At 47.2% G+C, this 20,697-nt stretch overlaps 1 protein-coding gene across 1 annotated transcript in view; it reads right to left on the reverse strand.

Annotated features, from left to right (window-relative positions):
* Positions 1-3,387: 3,387 nt before the first annotated feature.
* The window catches only part of LOC119454278 (fatty acid synthase), a 73,601-nt gene continuing 56,291 nt past the window's right edge, over positions 3,388-20,697 (reverse strand). Inside the window, exons 8-12 of the mRNA XM_037716250.2 lie at positions 18,113-18,356; positions 14,258-14,494; positions 10,969-11,196; positions 6,916-6,995; positions 3,388-3,477 (exon numbers count right to left, since the gene is read on the reverse strand). Of these exons, the coding sequence (XP_037572178.2) occupies positions 3,388-3,477; positions 6,916-6,995; positions 10,969-11,196; positions 14,258-14,494; positions 18,113-18,356 (879 nt within the window). The remainder of the gene's footprint in view (positions 3,478-6,915; positions 6,996-10,968; positions 11,197-14,257; positions 14,495-18,112; positions 18,357-20,697) is intronic.

The raw sequence follows: 20,697 nt of genomic DNA on the forward strand, positions 1-20,697 counted from the left end.
AAGACATAATCACCAACCTATATTTATGTCCACTGCAGGATGAAGGCCTCGCCCTGCAATCTCCACCTACCCCTTGCGCTAGCCGATCCCAACTTGCGCCTGCACATTTCCTAACTTCATCACCCCACCTAGTTTTCTGCCGTCCTGGACTGCGCTTTCCTTCTCGGGAACAAGTTAAGGACCGCAAAAAGAGCGATGGAACGAAATATGTTAGGCCTAACGTTAAGATACAGGCACAGAGCGGTGTGGATCAGAGAGCAAACGGGCATAGCAGATATTCTAGTGGACATTAAGAGGCACAAATGGAGCTGGGCAGGCCATGCAATGCGTAGGAGGGATAACCGGTGGACGATTATAGTTACAGAAAGTTTCTCATACCTTGTCGGCTATTCTTGACAAAGTTATTCCTCGGAATTTTGAGAATGACAGCCGACAAGCAAATGTCATGAAACAAAACATCGACAGCGCATGCCTTTTATGGTGAATCTTCTCAGACGGAAATATGAAAAGTGCGCAACAATAACAGAAACTAGAAAATGATGTAATTTTTCTTGCTGCGGCTTAGCACTACCTCTGGGATCGGCCCACGCAAGAGGCAGCGTTTCTACCACAAAGCTCGCCTTCCTGCACAGTGTTCGCCGCCAGCGTTTGCCGGTAAACTTTACAGTTTGCCGCATTACAAGTAGAAAGTTACGCATCAAGAAAGGGGTTAGGCAAGGAGACCCATTCTCTCCAATGCTATTCACTGCATGCTTAGACGAATTATACAAGATCTTACACTAGGAAGGCGTAGGAGTGAGTATCAAAGGCGAATATCTCAGCAACCTTCGGTTTACAGATGACATTGTCCTACTCATCAACAATGGGGACAGATTACAACAAATGATTCAGGACCTTAGCCGAGAAAGTGTAAGAGTGGGGTTGAAGATTATTATGCAGAAGACAAAGATAATCTTCAATAGCCTGGTAAGGGAACACGAATTCAGGATCGCCAGTGAGCCTCTTGAGTCTGTAAAGTACATATATCTAGGTCAATTACTCACAGGCGACCCTGATCATGAGAAGGAAATTGACAGATTACAGAAGAATAATGTTGGGTCGGAGTGCATACGGTAGGCGTTGCCAAATCCTGACTAGGAGCTTACCACTGTCGTCGAAAAGAAAAGTGTACAATCAATGCATTCTACCGGTGTTAACATATGGGGCAGAAACTTTGAGGTTAACAAAGAATTTCGAGAATAAGTTACGGACCGCACAAATGGCGATGGAACCAGAAATGTTAGGCCTAACGTTAAGAGACAGGAAAAGGGCGGTGTGCATCAGAGAGCAAATGGGGATAGCCGATATTCTAGTTGGCATTAAGAGGAAAAAATGGTGCTGGGCAGGCCAAGTATCGCGTTGGATGGATGACCGGTGGATCAAAAAAATTACAGAATGGATACCAAGAGAAGGGAAGCGCAGTCGAGGACGGGAGAAAACTAGGTGGGGTGATGAAGTTAGGAAATTTGCAGGCGCAAATTGGAATCAGCTAGCAGAAGACAGGAGTAATTGAGATAGCAGGGAGAGGCCTCCGTCTTGCAGTTGACGTAAATATAGGCTGCTGATGATGATTGTTACGCGGAAAGAGGTTGAAATTATATTTACAGGAGATTTACAATGCGGTCACTGGCCTACAAAACCCCCGCAGGGGCGTCTGCGTCAGCAGACGTTTTGTGTGCTGCGACATCACGGACCCGAGCACATGAGGATTGGCCTCTCCCGCGTTTAACCGTACGTGGCTTAGCCGTGTCCGGGGAAAAGGGGATACTGGAGGTTCAGTCGAAGCCGGGTGTTTGGACCTTTATGGACCCCCGGCGGAGGCAACACACCTCTTTGGCCTTCGCTTCACGTAGACGGCACCCCCGGACAGACCCACCCGGGGGAAATCGGTAGTTGCCTTTTCCTGTTTCTCTCTCCCTCCAACCTTTGTCTTTCTCTCTCACTTTAAATCTCTCCTGTCTTCTCTTCACTTCGTTTTACTTCCAACCTTCTAGGCAGCAAGGGTTAGCCTGGTGTAGTTTATCCAACCTTGGGTCTATTATATCAGGTTATATTGGCTTTGTACAGCTGGCGTCTGCGTTTCCTTCGGGTCTCGGAGCGTCCCCTTGTTGGGCTCGGTGGTGGGCGGCTGGCATAGTTACCAAAATTATTGTTACCTTTATGGCCTTTTCGTCGTTCCCCCGACTCCCTGATCGCCCTGATAAACGAGAGCGCACCGAAGTAGTTTTCAAGTCTTTTGGCCACCAAGTAGATAACTTTCCACAATTTCACGTACGTGATACACTCTGAGAAAACAGAAAAGTCAGCGAGAATCATCTCCCCTTTCTTGGTTGCGAAATCACTCACGGAAGTTTTTAGCCCAGGTTACAAAGTCTCCAAGTTGGCCAGTCTCCAGAGGCCAGTCTCCACTGGCCTCTGCCGCCTGCCTGTCCTGGCTAATTAAGGACTTTTGTCCTGCCACGTCCGAACGGATCCCAGTCAGGCCCTATATCCCGAATCCCCTCCGCTGCTGTGCAAATGCCAGAGGTTTGGCCTCAGTTTTCAGAACTGCCGAGTGAAAAAAAAATTCTGAGTGTCTCCAAGCAACCGCAAACAACATTACCTAGGTTCTGTCCAGCTACGTGGCATTTGCATATTTTTACATCTTGGTGTATGATAGTTGGGACACCCTGTATAGGATGCCCTGGTGACCAGACAGGATACATAAATGCATACCAAAACGTAAATGTCAATGCCAGGAAAAGACTCAAGACTAGTCTTATTGTTTCATAACGGAACTAGCGGTAACTTGTTTCTCGGCGCCTGAACGTGACATTCAGACACGCAGCGCGCGGCTGCACAGGCACAGTGGGCGGGCCAGGTAAGGGCCGTTCACGTAAAGACCAGCAGGCACCCAAATGACACAAGGCTGAAGGCAAACGCACTTAGCGCCAGGCTCCGATACCTTGCATAACCGGGCTACATGCCATGTCATCCCATCGTCCAGCAGGAAAGACGAAGGGCCCCGCTGCTTGACGACTTTCTTTCGTCTGGTAAACAAAACTTTGCCCTTGTAGAAAATCCGGGCCTTCCTTACTCTGGCATAGTAACGCACAGTCTTTAAAGCTCGTTGTTTTTCCGTATAGGCCTTGCTGTAGCACTGGTGACACTTTTACGAAGCGACACAGCTTCTGCAGTTCGCCGGTTTGCTCGTCCGCAAATACTGAAAACACTGGCTGCAAGTCTAGTTTGCGGTATTTCTTGTGGCGTTCTGCAAAAACAAATCACGTTGACGTCATTCCAAGCCGTAGTTTATTGGACTTCATCGATATCACTCGATGGCTGCCCTCTATTGCTGCACTAGGCGATTCATGAGAGCTTCACGTTGGTGCTCATGGCTATGATGAGGTCTTCGTAAAAGCCATCCACCTCCTTGTATTCAATCACTCCGTTCCAGATCTGCCAGCACATAGGAAAAGAGAATGGACGTGATTAAAATGTCAGACACTAACTTCATGCCACAATAACATAACCAGAGCATTAACAAACGTAATTGTGATCACACTACACCACGAAAGCAATACGATATATACGATGTCCTTTCGGCTCGATGTTGCAAGGTTACAGCCGCACGCAGCTAGCATTATTCTCCTCCTTGTAGATGTGGTACACGTGTTTGTTTACAGGACCGGGAACACCAGACATAGACACCAGAAAGCCACGACACTCGGAACAGCAGGCAACCGAAATCCTTTTCCTAAGCAAGCTTCTTTTTCATTGCTAAAATTTTTTTTCGTTGCACGACAAATTTCAAGGACGCTTAATCATCGCCTTCAACAGTGAAACGCGATAGCATTCAAAGATCCCTGACTGCTTCTCACGCTTCCCGGCAACTGCAGCTTATGTAACCGCAATGTTTACAGGGAGACGCTGGCGGCGAAGGGCTATGCACGAAGGCGAGCTCTATGGTAGAAACGTGGCCTCTTGCGTGGGCCGATCCCGGAGGTTGTGCACAGCCACATCCAAAAATTACATTATTTTCAGGTTGCTGCTATTGTTTCGCACTTTTAATATTTCAGTGTGAGAAAATTGAACATAAAAGGCAGGCTCTGTAGGTGTTTTGTTTCCTGACATTTATTTGTGGGCTGTCATTCTCAAAATTTGGAGAATAGCTTTGTCAAGAATGTTCCACTAGAAATGAGCAACTTTAGTGATAGAATGATGTGGCAATATAACCCGCATAGTATAGCGCATGCCATGTAGCAAGTCGTGACATTTAGATATACCTAAATATGCTGGGCAATTTTCACTCATCGGACGCCAGCGCCGGACGCCGACAAAGAATTTTTTGCGACACGGGGCCCTTAACGCTATCAAGTTAAAAATACGTATTTCAAGTGGAACGTTTTCTTTTACGCTACGTAGCTTCCAGTTGCTTAAATTCGCTAACTACATGCAAATGCGTGGTAAAAATAGGTGCTTTGGCTCCGTAGTGTCTGCGTTGCCATAGAAAGTTGTCGTCGCGTGTACATAATTTTGAATGCAGAAACTACAGAGTATTCACATGAATCACCACTAGAGCACTGCACGGCCCGATTTTTTCAGCCCGGGCCCGGCCCGGGCCCGTTTTTACGTTGGGCGGCCCGCCTGAGCTCAATCAAAACATTTATGGCGAGACCCGGGCCCGGAAATAATCTACGTTACCCGCCCGGCCCGGCCCGCCACCCCTTTACCTTAGGCCCGAGCCCGGCCCGAGCCCGACTCGAAACCGGCCCGAACCCGGCCCGAGACCGAAAAATAATGATTTTCAGAGTTGAGACGCCCGAGAATAACTCGCTGCAGGTCACATGCACACCACCAGAAAGCCCGAGCCCGGCCCGGGCCCGCGTCAAAAAACCCGAGCCCGGCCCGGGCCCAGGTCAAAAAGCACACATCATGCCCGAGCCCGGCCCGAGCCCGTGAAAAAACTGTTCCACCCGGCCGGGCCGGGCCACGGGCCGGGCCGGGCTTTCGGCTAAGCCCGAGCCCGTGCAGTGCTCTAATCACCACACGTCATACGTCATATCCATGTCCTGTTTAGAGCTCCGACTGTTGCTGGAGATAAGCGAATCCAAATCACGCGTAGCTTTTCAACGTGCTGGCTCTGCAACAATATGGCGGTCTCAATGACGTCATAATACGTGCGCCCATATATATTATGGCTAAACAGTTAAAGGAAACACGTACGCAAGGAGGAAGGGACAAAACAGGTTTGTTTTTGCTTTTTTCTTGCCATGTTTTTCTGTGACAAAGGCGATATTCTGCCTATATATTTGTGCACGGGGCAATAAACGCGTAGTTGAAAGTCAGCGCCCTGTCATCTACCTTCTTCCCAGTGTCTGTGTTTTGTTGTGTGTGTGTGAGAGAGAGATCGAGAGAATAAACTATAATCAAAAGAGCACGCGAGCGTAGGTAGCTCCTCCGCACTGCAGTGGGTGGTCCACTCAGTTCAAGAGTCCAGGGGCCTTAGCTGCCCTTCTCGCTCGGTTTGCCAGGTTGAGCTCGTCCGTCGAGTCGGAGCTGGACAGCGCTGCCTCCCATTGCCGTGTGGTGGGGTGTGTTATGGGTGTGAGCTGTGGTGTGATTGCGGAAGCCCATACCATGTGGTAAAGCGTTGCACATTGATCACAGTGTGGACATTTATAGGAATACAGCGCAGGGTGTTTGGCGTGGTAAAGAGTTAAATGTGGATATGTGTTTGTTTGGAGTTTTCGCCATATTACGGCTTCCTCTCGCGTCAGAGCATTATGCGGTGGGGGTAGTGTTCTTCGTGAAAGGCCATAGTGTTGTAGGATGTGCGTGTATGTTAACGGTATGGGCTCTGGACGGAACTGCTCGGCGCGGCCATCCTGCGGCTCCCGGTGTGCATGCGCTCGGGCGTAGGCGTGTGCCTGCTGATTGCCGCGTAAGGACTCATGCCCCGGAGTCCACACGATTTGTATGTATGGTCGGAGCTGGTGCGCTCAATTCAGAATGCGATGTGCGGCCCTGGAAATTTTGCTGCATGCCGTTTCGTTGTGACGTTCAGCCACAATGCATATATACCGACTAGCTCAACCTTTGATGCTTCACAGATATATTTGGTAAAATAGAATCACGAGCCATTCCACTCTGTGAAGGTGAATGACCAGCGAAGCTGTTTAGCACACGACACAGAGGTGACACAGAATTTTTTTATCAAAGGCACGAACACATTTTATTGTTTTGAGCGGCGGCGGTCATCGCGATGACAGGCACGCACACGCGCACACATTTATTCTCGTCGTCGCTCTCTGTAGGTGCGTTGCTCCTCCGGGAGTGCGCACTACACGCTGCCTCCCCATTACGAGAGAATTGAAATTCAAAATGGAGAACGGCACCTTGTCTTATATACACGCGCGACGGTGCCGCCGCCCCTGGAGAGCGGCAGGAAACTATTCACGCTGGCGGTTGGAACGCCCACAAAGGGAGGGCGGAGCGTAAGTAGATATGGCCGACGCGGGTCGGCCTCTTAGGCTAAGATCCCTGTTACCTTTGTTCCTGGCACCTATTTGGGTCCCAGGTGTCTCCACAGGGGTATGTGCCAATGCTCTTGGACCATTTCTGCACTATCTCTGGGATTGGCGTACGAGACCGGCGTTTTTGCTCGCGCACATGAAAATTTGGCGGGACCGTAGCCATTAAGAGCGTCGGTGTAAAAAAATGGCAGTTCAATCCGAAGGGTGAATCATCAAAAGTGATATCAAGATTTATTGTGGCGCTCGAGCCGCTCGGACGATCCTCTCAACAATTCGCGGAGGGGACACTTTGGCTAGACGAAGCAAGCGGGGAACTACTGATGCGCTGTAAAAGCAGCGTCCTGGCAAATAGGCGTCTCACAACAATGGTAGCGTGATTAGCGCCGCCAGCGACGTTGCAGGCGTTGAGCCTTGATGCTATCAAGGGGGCACGAGGTGATACTACGGAAAATCGCCCACGTTTGTGAGCGCTCAATGAGAGTACAAGATAGCTGCAGCCTAACGTTTACTCGCTGTTCCGCTGCTGCTTAATACGAACGTTTCTGTACTTTGCGCACAATGTTTTTGCCAGCAGTGGAAGGCAGAGCTGCACCGGCTCCTCTGCCAAGCCAGCTGAGCGGAGCGTAAGGATTCGTCTACTTGGCATCCTCGTTTTAGGGGCGTAGCACCTCAGGGCCGAGCCTTGTCCCTCGTAGTCCGTAGCTCTGGTTGGCATGGAGACCGCTATGTATGTATGTATGTATACGCATATATATATATATGTACGCCAAGCTCCGGCTTCCGGAAGCCGACTTCCACTTCCGGTTCCGGAAACCAACTTCCGGCGTTTTTCTCTCTCGTCCGTAGCTAGGGGCGCTGCGGTGCACAAGGGCGTTCGTTCCCGACGCGCGCTCTCTTTCTCTCGTCCGTCGCTGTGGTTTACCCGACTAATCCGGTGCTTCCGCCTCTCATTATCATCCACTTCGTGGATATGCGGTGATTTTTTTGGCGCTAAACTAGTTGCGCGTCGTTCGCATCTTTGGTAATGCGCTTATCAGAAAAGGCACCAAGCAGTCTCCTCGCGATCATGGTAAAGGGTACAGCACAAAAAAAAAAAAAAAAAAATGCACGACTAGGGAAGCCGACAACACAGGCTCTATTCCTCAAATAAAATTATATTCTGGCATTATACGTGCGAAAACCACTATTTGATTATGAAGCACGCTGTAGTGGGAACCTCAGGCTTAATTTCGAGCAACAGCAGTTCATTAACGGGCATCTAATGCATTAGGCCTAACCTGCGACTAATGGTGCTTATGCAGTGGCGTACCAACTATTTCTCGAGTGGGGGGGCAAGGGGCAAACCACCTGCTCCTCTCTCTCTCTCTCTCTCTATATATATATATATATATATATATATTATAATTGCGAAAACTATTTTATTATGCGCCGGAAAAGGCGTCTGTTAATTATTTTTATATGTCCTATTTATCAATCACACATGGTGAACCATGAGGGCCCGAGAAATTATTTTAATTTGCATTTCTTTCTTGGAACTATACAAAATTGCAAGATGATGCGGGTACTAAGGCAATGCGTGCCTCGCAGAGGTCCCTGATCCCGCACTGTAGCAGCAGTACGGCGCGCAATAATAAAAAAGCGCATTTGCTACAAACAATTTTAATATAGACAAAGAATTCTGCTTGGTGTTGAAGTCTACAGCACGAATGTATCGCTAATTAACGTAATAGTATTGTTGAGGTCATACGCAACAAAATACACATAAATTACTTGCGATAATTTACACGAAAAAAAGGCAGCAGATGTCTGCGAACTTGGAGAATCACTACCCCATTTCCAGCGAAGCTGTTTCTTTCGAGCAGTTGCAATAAAAGTTTCAGTTTCCTGTAATTATATCGCATGCTTGAAAACGTTGCCCGTATATGACTGTTCCGTTTGAAACCATGCTCACGTGTAATGTTTTGGAGCTCTTCGTGTTGGGATGAATTTTTAAAAAGCCAGTAATTCCTCAACACACATGTTACTTTGCCACAACATTTACCATTGTGTGCCAGGGTAGCGGTCTCAATTCTGCCCCGCTCGTTAGACACGCTCATGACGCTTTAGAACACTTTCATAGGGAATTTCTTCATTACCTATCTATTTTAGGCTTTACCTATACATCACCCATTATCTGGTCCTTACAGTTACCAAACATAAGGAAGCTGCCTTTTTTTAGTTCAGTGAGAACACCAGGCGAGCCTAATATATCACGCAAGAAAAAGAAGAGAGTTGTGGGAGAATTATTCGTAACGCTTCTAAATGAGCCACTAACGTTAGAACTTCGCGACACATTGCATTTAAAATGCTGCTTATTCCTTCAAAGTATACAATTTATGAAACGCAGAGTTCTCTTGGGACACTGGGAAACCTGGCTAAAGATTTGCCGTGGTTCAACGCGGATAAACCAAGTTTGTCGAACGATAGCACAGTTTTGCTTGCTTTGAGAAATAAGGACACAGACACTGCTCAGTGCCGTCAGCAGCTACCGCATGTGCAATTGCACCGCAAGACAACACACAGACGTTGCTCGGCGCGGCAGCAGCCGCGAGCGAATTGACCTTCATACTGCGTCTCGCTTCAACTGCGAACTAAGCGTTGAGAGCACAGCGCATACGAAGCTACCAGCACTCGGCGCAGTTCGTCCACATCGCAGATAGCTTTCTAGATATGGGCGCCCACGCGGCCTATGCAGCAGCCGCCGGTAGTGGTAGTCCCAGTTTGACCTTGACTGAGTTTGAAGGTCAGATTTACGGAACCAGGCGTTTTCTGGGTTTGTACCTGGAGCTATCGCTCCAATAACAGTAGTGTGATATTTTCAAATGCTTGCTTGCGATGTTTGAAAACTGTGTTTGATCAACACGCATTTACCATCGTACATGAACTTGGCGTGTTGTTCCCCTTATGTTCGCAAAATTAGACCTCAGTTGGAATTATACAAGTGCAGCAGTATAAGTTTAACACCGCTCGTAAAACACGCTAATAACGCTTTGGACCACTTGCATACGTAATTTACTGGAAAAGGCGTGTTTAACCTACTCATTTGAAACATCCCCTACACATTACCCATACCATGCCCCTAGCTTTCCCCAGATGTAAACAAGATGCCTTGTTTAGCTCACCGAGGACACCGGAGAAACAAATTACGAATCTCATGTGATGCACAAGAAGCACATGGAAAAATAAGGATTTAGTAATTATCTGCAGTAATTCCATTTAAAACAAGAACGCGAATGTGTAGCAATGCATCGCACTCAAAATTCTACATATTCTGACAAAAGTTCAAGTTCTTATAACGTGCAGTTCTTTTATGAGTCTGGAAAACATTTATATTTGTGGCAGTATGTCACCCTGCAATGCTTGAATGAGTAACTTTCTGCAAACTCTGTAATGAACCTACACAGAATAAACATGTATCGCTCTTCACTCAGAACATTGCTTCATACTTCGAAGAAATATAAACAACGTTCCTCGCATAGCTTGCCGAGGATACCGGGAAAAAAGCTGCTAAATGCCGTGTATAACGCATAAAAATTGCGAGATGGTTGAAGAAAACGAGCACTCGCTAACCGAAAAAGAAAAAGAAAAACGAGAATGTTTTTGGCGTTTTTGCACCCAATACGGGTGCCTTGTTCACAGTGAACGAGGTACCATGACGGTCTTTATTATACATGTATATACGGCGAATGGCGTAATGCGTTTGCGTGTAGATCAGGGGGAGTCGCCGTGTCAGGTCAATCGTGTGTGCCGTAGATTATATGCAAAATGATTCAAGGAACAAGCGGGATGATAATTTCTTCTCCTTTGTGCTCTACGCCTATGTGCTTATGTAGATGTATGAGCATTTGCGCAATCAAATATAGCTGCGAATAGGCGCACGTGCTGTCGGCTGTTGTACAGTCGGCGTCACCCTTGTGTAGAGCGGTGGAACGCTGACTACCGGGGCGCTCCGGAGCCAGCCAGCGATGTATAACAGTAGTTGTTGGGTCCAAGCAGCTTCCGCTAGACGTAGGACCCAACAGCTAGCGTTATACGTCGCTGGCTGCCTTCGGAGCGCCCCGGAGGCCCGCCGTTCCACCGCTCTACACAAGGGTGACGCCGACTGTGCGTCCTCGCATTTTTCGCGCCGTATCCTTTACAATGAACATGTACCAACTCTCTCATTTCCATACAGGTTCTTGCCCTCTCTATCGCGTACATCAAATTAGATCACTTGCAACCCACAGCTCGCGGGCCGCGCATGCAACATCGATACTGGAACATTACGTCGACCCTCTGCAGTGCCTGCTAGCGTGAAACGTCACCGCAGAGGTAACCGTGACCCCAGCGACGCCCAGCGACGCCCAGCTAAATATATGTCCTGTCGAGGGCGTACCTTGTCCTTCTTCGGCCGGACCCGAGGTGCCAGACACGGGCGAATTGTGGCTGCAGGCTTCGCTGATCTCTCTTAGCTGACTGATGCTAAGCTGCTGGATTTCTTGCACAGTCAGGGTAACGTCGTAGTCTCGCTCCAGCAGCTGCTTCACCTCGATGCTCATCAAGGAGTCGATGCCCAGCTCGCCGAGGCTGATGGTCGGGTTCATCTTCGATGTGTCTTTGATCCCTGTACGACAGGTAGCAAGGAAAGTTTAGAAGTGTCCATGGATCGCAGATTCATTGCTTAAGTCTATGAATCAGCGTCCCGTGTTTCACCTTAGATCCCTCGTAGGAGCGCTCGTATTCACGTATCTGTCACGTAAATTTCACTCTGGTTGTAATAATGGAGCTTCCTAATCTGCAAACATTCTGCAGCTTAGTGTACCCTGTTATTTTATTTGCCAGAAATGTTTAGCCTCCTGAAGCTCCAAGAAAGTTTATTTGCACGATACATTTCGTGCAGAAATTTTATCGGTTAATGGCTTCTCACAAAACGGATAAATACGCTGTTGGGTAAAATGAAACGAGTACATGTTTACAGTGGTATATCTGTGCACGTCGACAAAGTGGCATGTCTCAAGTTTGTTCGGGCAAAGTCTATTATGTTTACTAAACGCATACATTAAGGTAAATCCATTCTCATTCATCGTGATAGTCTTTCATCCTGGATAACAGTGTAATCTCATTACATGAGAAGTGCCTTACCTTACCCGCGTTTTTAACAGGGAAGCTGTTTAAGCCGGTCGTAATGTGTGCCGCCTGCTACTTCGTTGCCAAGCAACCACCTAGCGGAGCGTCGCGCGCTGTGCTCCGGATAGAGAAAGAGAAAATGAGAGAGTGCGCACGTCGCGCGCTATGCTGAGGAGAGGATGCTGGGGAAAGAGAAAATGAGAGAAACAAATTGTAGGGCGCCATCCACGCTTCCCGCATTAGCGCCGAACGCTCGCGGTGTCCGTGACTACAGCAGGCGCCTCTGGCGGCGGCTCGGCCAAGCTGCCATCAGCTGCGCGCTACAGCGCATGCGCCGTGAGATCATCCTGGCGTGGCGTCTGCTGCGCGCCGCCCGTACACTGTGCATAGCTTTCGCCCCACTTCCCCCACGTGTGTTGGGCTGCAAGTGCTTCGCGAGGCGTTCCCCGATGCCACGGACCATGAGTTACACTTCGTATAACTTATCATCACTGAGCCAGGACCAGCTAGGAACGGATCAGCTCCGCTGTGTCTTTAGCCTTGCGCCACTAGTGCAAGCTACCCCGGTTTTTTAACAGCGAACCTGTTAAAGCTGGAGGAGAAACGTCCAAAGTCTGCAGAAAACTCCGCGCCTTTGCCTAGCAACAACCAAGCCACAGCTCCGCACCACCTGGCCGAAGCTCGCCTAGCCGCGCATGCACCCAAGCAGTAGCAACGCAGCAGCCTCCGCCAAGCCACGCCCACCGACGGGAACACTCCGGACAGCCGCCGCGCCAAGCTACCGCAGCAGCTGGTAAACCGTTTCCCGCCACGCCGAAGCTACCGAAAATAGCTGGTACGTGTCGCCTAGCAACCATCTACGTCATCACTGACGTAAACACCCAGTGTGTATGCGCTTGGCCTCGGAGTTTGCCATAAAAGGGGCTGCGCCTAGTCGTGTCAACTTTCGCTAGATATCGAGCGGCCAGCCTCCAACACGCTCGGCGTCGGCAAGCAACAGCGTTCTTGGCACTGTGCCAACCTTGGTTAGCCTGCCTGCGTTTGTGGCACGCCATGAACGCTGTCGCTCGAAGGCGCCGACGCGTCGAGTGCTAGTCACGCGAAATGTCGCGGAAGGGAAGGTACCTCCAAAAATGATCGCTCGAGAATACCTTACCTGCATCAAAACTGTCGGTCCTCAAGTCCTACTGGCTGCTATTGCTAGGTATTAACTTGCTTGCTGCAGGTCTCAACTTTGTTGCTGCTAGGTTCTAACTTGGTTGCTGCTAGGTTCTGTAAGTTGGCTGCTGCTAGGTTTGTAAGTAGGTTTCGATTGGCCTAGTATTTTGCTATCACTTCGCATTACTGGACTTGAGGATGGACAGTTTCGCTGTGCCTAAGCTTTGCACGTCCAAGTGCAAACTTGTCCGTTTTTTTTTGTCGTCAAAGGTAATAGAAGGTCTCACTACAAATAATACCCCTTTTCCTACACAATTGCATTAAAACAATATTCTAACATTGACCATTGGTTCATGATGCATAATACTTCAAGATATAATTTTTTATTGAGTTATCCGTGTTGGTTGACTTTCAAAAAGAAAAGGAGAAAAGCCGATGTCGTCAGGGGCGAACATTTGGTCTTGCTTAAGAGTACCTTTTGGAGAGAGAAGCCAAGAAAGATCTAATACCGCGTTGCTAATGTCAAGTAATCGGCTAACAAAACTTTGTGTTTCCTAAAGCGTCAATTTCGTAGCGCCCCGAAACCTGTAAAACTTACATCGCTTACAGATCTTACAAATCATTAGTGAGGTGTAAGTTACACACCCGAAGTAGGTCTCACAAACATTCTTGAATCCGTTCAAACTCGTGTCGCCAGGTTCATTCATGCTTCGTATTCATACAACATCAGCTTTTCATCCCCGAAAGCTGAGTTTAACTTATTACATTTGTCTTTTCGCCGGCGCGTTGCAACTCTGCCTCGCTTTCATAAGTTATTTAACTCTCGAATTAATCGCTCGCCTGGCCTTATCTCGGCGGTTCGAAATATATTGTTGGTTGCTAGCGCGGGCGAAGAGCAATGAGACCGTGAGCGATGAGTTCCATACAAAGACTGAACGTTTTTTTTTTATTCTCTGACGAGACACGGGGAGGCGCGTGCGCCAACAGACTTGCCTTTCAGGTGCTTAACGTTGTGTTCAAGAGTGGCGCTATAAACTAGCCATTTAAACGCGGGCCATTTATAGCGACGCGCGGATGGCATTCACTACATTGTCATCGCACTGGCAATGTGCTACAAGTTACTCGCCTACGTTACCGTGTTAAAAAAAAATCTGATTGATTTTTTTCCCCGCAGCAGCCAGACTGGTTCGACCTTTCCCTCAACATGGCTATTATAACCTCCTGTTCAAAACATCACGCAAAGCGTAACCTGTGTGCTTTCTCGCTGAATCATTGCGACAATTATTCCGTCTACTACACAAACAATACCTCCTCGTGTGTCTTTGGGAATTAAAAATGAACGAATTAAACAAAAAAGAACTAAATTATCATACATTTAGGTAGAAAGCCATCACACTCACCAAGTATGTGAAGCACGCTCTGAGCAAGATCTCGTTTGTCCCTGTTGTCTAAAGTTGAAGACGGGCTGCTCTTGACAAAGCACGAGACGACGGGGTGGTTTTGGCTCAGAAAGTAGTCCAACACCGCCAAACAAGAATTTATCGGCTGTGGCATAAGTCCAGCAACTGTCACGTCAGCGCCCATGACATCGTGGACTACACCAACATCTCCGATGGGACCCCACTGTATGGCCAACCCTAAGAAAAAAAAACAAGGCATAATATTTCATTCATTCTGTCAGCATCGCAATTTTCATAATGATGTTTTTATGCGCTGTAGCTGCATACCATTGACACGTCTCAGCCTGCTTGAGAATGTTTACACTGCAGGGCTCTTCCATCCTAGGCAAAACCGTGGCTTTCAAACAAAACCATGTGTACGATTCTTAAAGCATTGTTGTTATATACGAAACGGGGCACTTTACAATTGCTACTAGCGGTGAGACCGAGTGGGAAGAACGCTCAAATGCAGCGTTTATTAGCATTAGTCTGGCGTACGTGAACCTGCGTACAAGCCGCCTTAGTGGCCGTTAGACAAATCACTTTTTGCACTAGCCTATATAACTTAGGTCAATATGCGAGTATAATGAAGGTTCTACGTTTTCAAAACAGCCAAATAGCGCCATGTACGTTCTCCAATATTCTAATCCGCATTAGACTTGGAATGCTTCACAAGATATTTCAGCTGGTTTGTTTTTTATTTCAGAGTATACAAAATTGAACAACGCCGTTTTCGGTTGTACAAATAAACATGCCAGGTGTTTCTTTTGATGCGGAATGCTTTGAAACAGACTTGTATGGAGGCCCCTGCCGTTTCTGCTGAGTGTCTACGCAACTAGGCGGAGATTACCAGCAAGAAATAATGCCAACAATTATTGTGCTAAATAACGTATTAGGCTAATGAACTTTTCGAATTGTACCTCTAGGGTACAAAGGCTGCTCTAGTGCCCCCTGCTATTCCGACCGTGACTGTCACTATGTCTACAATCAATCTCAGCGTTTAAGGGTTTTTCACACGATTGGGTATCGATAACAATAATGCCAAAATATAAAAAAATCATCGGGTTTATGAAGTCCAATATAGTACCACATTTTTCTGCAGTCTTTGTCAACTCATCTATTGCCCACTGAGTGGAAGCAAGCCAAATGAGCGCTAGCTTTAAAGATGGTAACCGAGATTTACGGCAAAGCTACCGCCCAATTTATTACCATGCATCTGTATCAAGCTCCTTCAGCGCATCAATGCTCCAATATCTACATTTTATTTACGCAAATAACCTTTTTTGATAGCCGCGACGGCTCCAGGAAAGAGCTGTCTCAATTACATGAATTCACGTCTCCGTGTTCATTCACAACTCACGTTAATAGCACGTCATAATATTGCCCATTTCATTTCAGCGCATTCGGCACAATGGCAGTGGGTGCGCGCTAATGTGCTCTCCCCCAACCGTGCTACCCAACGTGACAACACTTATAATGGCTTGTATTTATTCATTTTTAGAGCGCAGCTCTTAGGTGCCCGTTCCTGAGGCGAGCGTCGACGTCGGCGTAACCAAGCCAACGAGCACAGTCGAGAGACATGGAGCGAACTTTCACGTCGAAATTCGCCCGGCAGGAATAGACGCGGTGGCACGTTTTTCGCTGGCATCGCATACATGGAGTGAAAAAGGGGCGGATACCGCCACGCGCTCGCCGCGTATCTGTCAGTGCTGCCAGAGTCTATGAATGCGTTTTATTGCGATAGCAATTATATGAATAATCCAAGCGGATTTCTGCCGCCGGCATTGCCGTTGCCGCCATCTTCCGTATAAAGTCCAACGGCGATGAAATCGTCGCTGCGCGACGTATGCTGCATGTGCGAGTGAAAGCGCGCGAGGGACGCGCGCTTTCACGGGGAGCGTACGCACGGCGGAGAGCAAACGCGACTACTTCCGTCGCGGGAAAGGCCCTGGAGGGACGGGAGGGAGGTCGGGGAGGCGACGTTTGGCTGCGGCATCAAATGCGTATCTGTATAAAAACGTTGCGAGGCGAGAAAATGGTAAAGACTTCCGACGCTGCTCGACGAGTGTCCCGTTCTGATCTCGTCGAAAATCTGCGTGTTGCCCTAATTCTATTGAAAATTATCTTGGTGAATATTTTATACAATACTGAAAGCAAGCTAATGGGTCTATAATTCTTTAATTATTTAATGTCTCCATTCTTATGGATTAGTATAATGATGGCGTTCTTCTAGCTCTCTGGTACAGTTGAAGTCGTGAGGCATTGCGTATAAAGGGTCACAAGCTTTTCAGGCATGATATCTTCTCCATCTTTAATTAAATCGACCATTATTCCCTTTTCTCCTGCCACTTTTCCCGCGTCATATCTATCAAGGCCCTTCTAACTTCATGGCTAGATAAAGAAGGAGCTTCTGCCTTCTTTAAATTACTACTTCCATTGACGGTAGCGTGGCTGCTCTGGGTACTGTGCAGGTCAGTATTAAATTATTCCGCAGCTTTTACTATATCATCGAAGTTGCTGATGACATTACACTACTTATCTATCAGTGCATATATCCTGCCTTGTTCTAGGCGAAGTTTTCTTCTCTGATTTCATGCTGCAGTAAGTTTTTACTGTTTCCTCAATCTTTCCCACGGTATAATATCGAAGATCCCTTACTTTCTTCTTGTTGATCAATTTTGACAGTTCAGCATATTCTATCTAATCTCTCTAGTTCGACACTTTCATGCTTTGTCGTTTCTTCATTAGGTGCTTTGCTAGCTGGGAAAGCTTACCTACTGGTTGGCTTGGCCCCTTACCTCCCACTCTTCTGGCTACTTCTGAAATCAGACTAGTTACGGTTTCATTCATTACTTGTATGTTATCTTCACCTTCCTGTTCTAAAGCTTCATATTTGTGAGCACCATAACGAATTCCTCTGCTTTTAGCCTTACTGCTTCTAGGTTGGCCTGTTTCTTCTTTACTAATTTGACGGTGCAGCTCCGGCCTCCTCGCTGTCGCTGAGCGCTGGCTGCCCGCTGCTGGGTGACGTAAGCAGAACGTCGCCTCGCGGGGCGCGTTATTGCGCTCGCTGCATTCTCCCAGTTTCGTTTCCGCACCCACTGATAGCCGAAATTCGTTGTGCCACAGTTCCACAGTTGCACGGGTAATTGAATTTTTCCAGGTACAATACTTGATATGGCTTCTATGAAGAAGTTGCTTCAATTTCCCAATTACGATGAGGCCCCTGAAATTAAAATCTTAAAAGATCATTATCGGAATTTTCTTAATTAGTTACTAATTACCACTTGTCATCCGTCACCTCGGGGTCCCCACCACCGGTGACATTTCTCCGAAGCAACAGCCTTTTTATTTCGAAACGGCTATTCTTACATATTGCTTAAATTCTTCGTAGAAACACCCGGTATTAGGCTTCCTCGTTACACACTAACTTGGATAATAGATTGCAGTTACGTTATTTTCAGCGCAGCTAAAGAGAACGGAATTTAGATGCCTACAAAGTTTTATAGTTTCGTTGTTTCCCTTCCTTCAAGCAGAAATCTGAGCTGCGAATTTCATTTTTTTTTTTCATTTCGTGGTTCAACAACACACAGTTCTCCAACAATATCAATTGCACCTGTTGCGGCGATCGCATTTACAATGCAATTCCATTGTCTGTTGTATCGGAAAAGTTTCTCGCGCCTGGGAAAAGTTCCTTCCAGGCATTCTGGGCCAGGAAGTCCCTGAGAAACGCCGTGATGTTGCCTTTGAAATTGGTAGCCTCTTAACTAATGCTGCTTTGCGTGGAACGCTTAACTATAAAGCAATTCAACTCACCGGGGAGTCCGTCCGCGACTCGGCGCTCACAAAGACGCTCCATGACGGAGTTCGCGAAGCCGTAGTTTGTCTGGCCAACGTTTCCACGACCACAAGCGACGGAGGAGAAGACGACGAAGTGGTCGAGCTCGGGACAACCACTTCGCGACACGTCGTCGAGGCACTGAGTACCCAGAACTTTTGGCTTGCACACATCCGCGTACATCTCGGACGACTGGTTCTCGATCAAGGCGTCGCGTAGAACCTGTAAATATAAAATGAGGAAACCAGCCTCTCACACAGTCGGATGCAAGTGCACTGGTATTGACAATCCTAATAATCAATTTTCATAAACTACCCATTTCTGAACATTTCATTTTGCTCCCGTGATGAAGTTGCCTGAGCATAGGTATAGAAACTAGAGCCATCAAAGACAAGAAGCTAATAGCAGCGAACCGTAGTTCCAGTATAAGTTGCATAGAAAGTCACGATTCCCCAATTGGTAGAGCTTCGGTATGACTCCACCTAAGAAAATGTTGTAAATCTGCCTAGTAATGTCTTACTGCGTACCTTGAAACGTTCCTGTAGTGAGAGTTATTAGGAAGTCCTTTATTCGAAAAGTGTACGGTCGTACGTGTTGAAACGCCACACAAGCTCGAAAAAAAATGGACTAGTGTGTAGCCACCAGCTGTAAAAAGGAACTTTTTTACTGATAATAGCAGTCCATCAATCTACCGATTGAATTAATTTGTACATGTATCAGCCACAGGAATACGACATAAAGAAAAGCAAGTCACAGCAGGCACATATGGACCGATCTAACAATCACGGTATTTCAAGGCGACACTTCAAACCACTACGTCACGGGTGTTTCTTGCAAACGGTCTCGTTATAATTGCCTTCTGCGTTTGAAAACACCGGCAAAAGTGAAGACTGTTTTCCATCGGGCTAATATACACGATAACACAGCGTTCATTGGGACTCGGTGCTTGCAATGTGGTCGTGCAATGCGGCACGATCTCCAACGGCGTTCGCATAGCGCCGCGCTCGCTGTTAGTGGGATTAGTGGGTTCTTGTGGTGAATGCGCAAAGAAAGGATATGAGCCAGGAGTGAGGAAAGAGTAATTAAATTTTGGAAGGCTCGCTTACTGAGAGCATATACAATATTTTATTTACCAGCGGTTCGTGTAAGAAACAGCGCGCATTTCGTCGTGCAAGCAAGGTACGTAGATGCTGCTTTAGATTTCGGGTTGCTACTTAGTACTGTCCAGGAGTTCATGGTGTCATACTGGCTTTAATCTCAACGTTTTTAGGCAGCAGCACAGTTCACATTCGGTGGCAACCTAAGGATTTAGTGCAAGCTGCGCCTACTGTACTGTACCTTCCCTCTGTACGTCTGCGCTCGAAAACATAGTTCCCCAGAGGACGAAAGTTTTCAGCGCAAACATGACGAGGAACGGAGGAAACACACGAAAGAAGACTAGCGCTTTTTTTTTGTTTGTTCTTCGGTCCTTGTATTGCTTGAGCTGAAAACTTTAATTTAAGATGAACCAACTAGCCTACTCCAAGATTATTCCGTATTTTCTCTTGAAGCTCCGATACTGAAAGAAGTTTGCGTCTGCCGTGAGAACACGTCAGTGAGAGAACTTAATTGGCAGGGCAGTCGACATAAGTTTTTGTTGAATTTGACAGTGTTGTGTTGGCCACTGGTCATCCCACTGCTCGCTAGGTTCTCACCTGCTATACGATGGTGAACTCACGAGGCAACTCACTCAGACTGAAATTCAGAACAACCAGTGTGTCTAAGGTTTCGGAACGACTACGCGAGAGTGTGAGCCTGAGACATTTCAAATGTCGGTTGGTTGTTTGGTTAGGTGTATTAGAGGCGATTTTGGCCATCAAGTCTGGGCCGGCAATTGCTCGATCCGTTCGTCTGTTACGCAGTTCAGGAATCTGTCTACCACATGTCTATGGAGCTCAGTGTCACGTCAGTATTCGAATAGAAGGCGTGAGGTCTACGCACATGCTTAAACCTGAGCATCAGTGAAACAAGGTGAGTGGCTGCAAGCATCAGCCTGGATCTGAATTTAAGCCAGAAAATCGAGCCCGCTTGCATCCGGGTGATCTTAGGTAAGCCTGAATCGCATGTGCTTTCCATTGATCTTGTGTTTTTAAGAGACAGTATACGAGACTGAGTAGATATGATCGCGGGCTATTTTCTTTCTATCCATTAGCAGGATCCTCTGTAAACTTTAAGCCTGATTACGACATGTAAATAGAGAACTTGCACGGAATTTGCCAAAGGTAACCTGCCTCGTTAAGGCAGTCCAACATTCAAAATGACTGGACGCATTATTAGGGCAAGTAATTATAAAACAGAGAGAAACACTTTTCTGAGAGAACGTTTTCAACCATCACCCCAATGGAAGATTTGAAGCCGGTCATCCAAACAGTTGATAGCAATATCGAGGTAACAAGCTGACGCTTCTAATTTCTGCAGCGTTCATTTCATGCAAAAAAAAAATAGAAAACCGAGTGCTAAAGATATTATCGCTTACGCTGTTAGCATACGCTCATGGGTGGCATGAATTTAACTGCATAGCTTT

The sequence above is a fragment of the Dermacentor silvarum genome, chromosome 5, assembly GCF_013339745.2.
Source record: "Dermacentor silvarum isolate Dsil-2018 chromosome 5, BIME_Dsil_1.4, whole genome shotgun sequence".
NCBI classification, from domain to species: Eukaryota; Metazoa; Arthropoda; class Arachnida; order Ixodida; family Ixodidae; genus Dermacentor; species Dermacentor silvarum.